At 37.5% G+C, this 6,000-nt stretch overlaps 1 protein-coding gene across 1 annotated transcript in view; it reads left to right on the top strand.

Moving 5' to 3' along the window:
* The window catches only part of ARHGEF38 (Rho guanine nucleotide exchange factor 38), a 145,064-nt gene that overhangs the window by 72,054 nt on the left and 67,010 nt on the right, over positions 1-6,000 (top strand). Inside the window, exon 3 of the mRNA XM_052641982.1 lies at positions 1,140-1,263. Within this exon, the coding sequence (XP_052497942.1) occupies positions 1,140-1,263 (124 nt within the window). The remainder of the gene's footprint in view (positions 1-1,139; positions 1,264-6,000) is intronic.

Below are 6,000 nucleotides of genomic sequence, written 5' to 3'. Positions count from 1 at the left end.
TGAATAAAAGACATCTGCTCCTTTTCCCTGTGGCAGCCCAGTGGAGCCTGAACCAAGATGCTGTTTGATTATGAAATGAGATCTGGTTTAAAATCAACAAAAAGATTTTGAGTAGGATCCAGCAAAATCTGGCACATAGGTCACCATGCTCTTCCTGGATGGGTTAGGATCATTGGCCATCCTTCACCCAATGCCTGTGACAGAGATTGGCCTCCACTGCAATTCTTGGTACATAAAAGGACTTCAGGAATTATTTAGTAAAAGAATGAATAAATTATTATAAGCACCAGCTATAAGATCTGGAACTGATTACACTGGTTTTTGAGGATGTGTGTGTGTGTGTGTGCTTAGTCACTCAGTTGTGTCCCTCTCTTTGCAACCCCAAGGACTGTAGCCTGCTGGGCTCCTCTGTCCATAGAAATTTCCAGGCGAGAATACTGGAGTGTGTTGTCATTTCTTTCTCCAGGGGATCTTCTGAACCCAGGGATCAAACCTGCATCTCCTGCATTGGCAGGCAGATTCTTTACCACTAGCGCCACCTGGGAAGCACTTTTGAAGGTGTGCATGAATTTATAAAATGTGATGAATCTTTAATTAGTAGAACATATTTGGTGAAAATTTCCATTCACATTTCTTTTAAGGAAAGAAAGCAGGAAACAACTCAGCACATCTACTTGTCATCACTTTCAGAACATCTGTGATTTTAAAGCAACTTTGAAAATAGTCACTTGCTTGGAGTAAGGTCTGACTTCTGCTGTATAAGCAGTAAAATGTTCTAAATTCATATGTACTCATACGTACCCTCATAGAGGGCAATTAATAAAACACCAACTATGGAGCCCAAATCTTCTTCACACTCTGGTTCTTACAGGGGGTTATGTAGATGTATACTCAACTCATTAAAATTAAGTCAAAATAAAGAAAAAGAGGAAGGTAACAACAGATGCAACATCCCAGTCTCTTGCATGAAAAACTGCACATTTCCTCTAGGAATCCCAAATAAGAATGTTTACAGAAGCAGCTGATGAAAGCAGTATGGGCTGGCATATAAAATGCTTACTGTTTAGCAGGAGGAAACGTCTTAAATGGCGTGCATCTCTCTCTCCATCAGCTGGTGCTCAGTGTTTGCATTTCTTCAGGTTGATCGGCTGGATGTGGATAGCTTGTTTAGTAACATCGAATCGGTGCATCAGATATCAGCCAAGCTGCTGTCATTGTTGGAAGAGGCCACGACAGACGTAGAACCAGCCACGCAAGTAATCGGTACGTTTTTTCTCTTCTCAAGTTCTCCAATACAGCAGGAAATAATATTTTAATAGCCTCCCATTGCTTTGGTTTTATGTTTCTGACTCACCAAGCTTCCCAGGAGATATATAAATGATAAACGCATCTTAGGGCTCATTGTAATTACACACACTCTGTATTTATTTTCACATGGGTTTCTATCTATTTGCTGAAGTCCCTCAGTAGCACTAAGCACACCATTTGCTTTTTAAATTTCCAATCTTTCAACCTCTTTGCCTTCCAGATGTTCTCTTATTTAGTTTTATGGCTAACAGTTACTTGATTCTTAAAGAATTAAACATTTAAATACTTTAATAGCTTTACTGATTTTAGTCACAATGTCTCATTCATCTTATGACTAGGAATCCACTGATTCTGGGACTGTAACATTTGCAAGGAGAGTTTACATGATCATTAAAACTTAACAACTACTTTTCCATGCTTTTCCTTTTTCTCTATATTGTTTGCTTTTCAAATATGTTTCTATTCTCACATAGTCGGAGATAATTTTCCTATGTTGATAAGATTTTGAAAAAAAAATACAGAGAAATCACTGGAAAAGTGGTGGGTCAATTTTTTGTTCCCTCTATATTCTCCATTCATTGGGCATTTATGTATCAAATCACCTAATGAATACCTATTAAGCAGTAGCATATGCCAGGATTCTTAGGAGCTTCAAGGAAATACTGTGTTGTGAACTACTTGAAGGCGATTGCCACAACCAAGATACCACAGACACAGTGCCATGTAGGCCAAAATTTTTTTAATGTACTGTAATCATTTTTTTCTGTTTCACACAAAATATTCAATATATGCTCATGACAAAATATTAAAACAATTTGGGAGTACACAGTGTAATTCAACCCACCAACACAACGAGCATCCCCTTAAATAACCATTATTATCAGTTTGATATGTGTCCTTCCTTTGAGACACACACACACTCACACCTTATATTTTTATTCCCCCTCCTTATGTCTTTGTTAATGGGGCTTCCCAGGTAGCTCAGCAGTAAAAGAATCTGCCTGCAATGCCGGAGCTGCAGGAGATGCAGGTTTGATCCCTGGGTCCGGAAAATCCCTCAGAGGAGGAAAAGGCAACCCACTCCAATATTCTTGCCTGGAGAATCCCATGGACAGAGGAGTCTGGTGGGCTACAGTCAGTAGGATCTCGAAGAGTTGGGCACTACTGAAGAGACTTAGCATGCACACACACAGTGGGAAAATGGCATGAAATTGATTTTGTTTCATATTTAAGGAAGATCCAAAATTTAATAAGCAAGACTGATCTTACACAAAGGTGAAACAACCTGGGCCATTTGTAGTGTTTTACATGTCAAAAGGCCAGCCCACTTAAAAATATTCTCCCACAGACAGTTTTTAATTGTCATTTCTTGTGATTAAATGTCCCCATTATATACTGCAGAACTTGAGGCCACCAAGAGAATACATTTATATGGGGAATCAGAGAATTCTTGAAAATGTTGCTTGGGCTTAAAGTATTAAGTCAGATTTCAGCAAGTGAGGTCCATGTTGAGAAGACTGAGTGGAAATAATAGCGAGAACAAAACCATGGACAGCAAATGCCAAGTGTGTTTAGGAAATGGTGAGTGACCAAGCTGGGCTGGAGTGAAGGATTCACGTAAGGGAGGAGTGAGAAATGAATCTGTTAAGTGTAGAACAGGGGCCAGCTGTACCTGGAATCAAAGTCTGGGATTACTCTGCAGGTAATGAGGAGCCATTAAAAGATTTTTCAGCAAGGATGTGATGAGACACAAAAGTTTCTGGAGAAAAGAAACTATGGCAGGTATGAACAGAATGGATAGAAAGAGAAAATGAGTCCTGGACCAAATAAACAAGTCGTAGATAATTTAGCCATGTGGTAAGAAGCAGCTAGGCTAACGTGGATACACTGAGAATAGAAAATAGGAGTCAGATTAAAGAGAAATGTGGAAAAAGCACAAACAAAATGCAGGGGTTGGTTGTATTTGCTGGAATCAAAAACAGTTCCGGGTGTAAAGAGTCTTGTATTCTGATTTGTCTAGAACATCTTGGTTTTAACCTGTTCAAGCATCCAGTCCGGTTTAGCATTTGTCCCAGACTTCCTCATTTTTTAAGGATGATCGTTATTTATAGTTGCACCACAGAGATTTGGTGAGACCTCTTCATCACGCTTTAATTTCTGACATGGCTTCTCTTAGCAGAGTCAGGTGCATTTGAAAGAGTTCTCATGTGGTAAACTCTGAAAGAGAGCCCGTCGCCCTTTTCCCAACCTTTTCTAGTCTCAAGGATACTTATATCTTCCTTTGAAGTACAGCACACAGGGAATCGACTGATAAAATGAAGCCTTTCGGAAATGAACAGCTAGCAAGAGCTAACTGCTTCCTGGGGGCAGGAGATGTACTTGATGCTATAAGTTCTGCAGCCACTGGGTAGAGCAGCAAGAGGGGTCATGACCCACACTGGGTGGCTTACGCCCTATGCCATGACTAGTGGGAGGCATGAAGCCCCTAGAATGACAGTCAGTGGGTTTAGAGGGACACGTAGAGAATTAAAGATTAGATGCAAATGAAATATGTGTAGGAAGTGGAGGCCATTTGTGTCAAAGGTGAATTTTCTGACCATATTGTAAATGCTACTGTTGACTTTAATTCAGAAAATGCAATGTGTTAATGCAGATTATCATATGAATACATATTTTGGTGGAGCATCACAGTAAAATAATGCTTTTTACTAAAGTAAGAAATCTATGGACCAGAAGTATTGTAGTGCGTATGTAATATACCTGTGATATTCTATTAATTGAAATGGTAACTGTAGTTAAAGTTCATATGCAGTTTTATGTATATAAAATTGAAGTGAACTATATATAATAGTCAGACCATGTGCACACTTTTTTTGGTGTTGGTTGGTCACTAACTGGCTTTTAGAAATTGCATATTGTTCAAAATCAGTTGGAAGTCTTTAGTTAAGATATTCAACAAACAGATGGAAAAAGTAACTTCAGTTTGCTAGTCTTCACGATTGCAATTACTGAAAACAAAATTTATCCCTAGGGAAACAAGGAATTAACTGAAAGATAATTAAACAATGAGAGATCATATTGTATAGCAGATTTAATTGTGAAACTTTGTAATTGTATTTTGGAAGACTTGAATTACGAAAAGAAGCTTTGGCAGAACTTCTATTTAGTAGGATAAAGTTATGTACCCTATACCAGATTTCACAATATCTAGAAAAATATTTCAAAATCACAGAGAGAAACAACTTGTTTAATGAGTTTCACTTTGCAAAAAGAGAGAAGAGAAAATGGAAGCAAGAAGACAAGAACTTTGAAAATATTTAAGCTCAAATATTTATATATTTTAATATAGAGAGATATATAATCTGAATTTTAATATCTTACATTTAGTAGAATTTTCTCTGAGCTTATGAGATGCCTCTGTGTTAGGAGGAAAGTATTTTCACAATTAAAAATATTATGGTTTATATATTTGAGCAGCCAAATAAATAATGCTAGCATTAGATTTTAACCATAGAATAAAACAGAGTCCACACTGATATGAATAAATGAGGAGAAAGGAAAGCTCTTCCTTACTTAAATTTCAACAAGTAAATATAAAGGAAAGAGGAAAATTTTAAATCTCCATTAGGTAAAAACTATAGTCATAGTCATAATTATTACAGAAGATGCTGCTGAGTGATGCCATATTTATTGAGTGAAAGTTTGAGGAGAAATATATTTTCATAGTTTCAAAGTGTCTCCAACATAAGTATTAACTTCAAAGGAAAAGACGGTAACTTTTCCTTGAGAAACCAGGCAACGAGTATCTTAACCAAGCGAGTGATCAAGGTCAACAGTAGCAGAAATAACACACATTCATATCATGAACCTTGTGACACAGGGCACCACATCATATCTGTGGTACTTTTGTCCAGAAAGATGTGCAATCAGGTCCGATCATTACAAAACATTAGACAATAGCAAATTCAAATGAAAGACACTGAAAGTAACTGATTAATATGGTTGTAAAATGCCGAAGTCGTTAAAGACACTGTAGGCTGCAGAGGAGCTCTTGAAGACTGCAGAAGACGAGGGAGGAGTAACAAAAAAATGCAAGTAGGAGCCTATATAGACTAGAATGCGAAAATACCATTAGTGTCAAAATTCCAAGTAAAGTCCTTAGTTAACAGTATTAGAGCAAATGTCATTTCCTATTACTGAAAATTGTACTATATTGATGGAATATTGGGGAAAATGAGTGAGGGATATTTGAAAACTACTGGTACTATTTTTGCGACTTTCCTATGAAACATAAAATTAATTCAAAATGCTTAAAATATAATGGTTTGCAGAGAAAACCCAACTGAAGTTGTTCACATTTTCAAGTTTACTAAGGATAAATTGCAATACTGAGGAAGATTATATAAAATTTATGAAAATAAAAAGTAAACCAGTAAGACCATAGTTGAAAGAGTTGGAGGCATAATTTTAATTCCCTACCCTTTATATCTGGCCTGGCTTCATGACTTTCTTTGACCAATAAAATGCAACAAAGTGATGTTCTACAATGGCCTTGTGACAGTCACTGTCTGCTCAGGGAGAGAGACGTTTCAAGCAACCCAGTCAGGCCAGTCAACACAGTCAAGGCCTTGAACATGTGAGTCAGGCCCTCCTTGGCCAGCTGACTTCATGCTACGGACTGCAAACGTATCA

The sequence above is a fragment of the Budorcas taxicolor genome, chromosome 6 (assembly GCF_023091745.1).
Source record: "Budorcas taxicolor isolate Tak-1 chromosome 6, Takin1.1, whole genome shotgun sequence".
NCBI classification, from domain to species: Eukaryota; Metazoa; Chordata; class Mammalia; order Artiodactyla; family Bovidae; genus Budorcas; species Budorcas taxicolor.
Note: the sequence above shows the minus strand (reverse complement) of the source record. Positions and strands in the feature narration are given on the sequence as shown.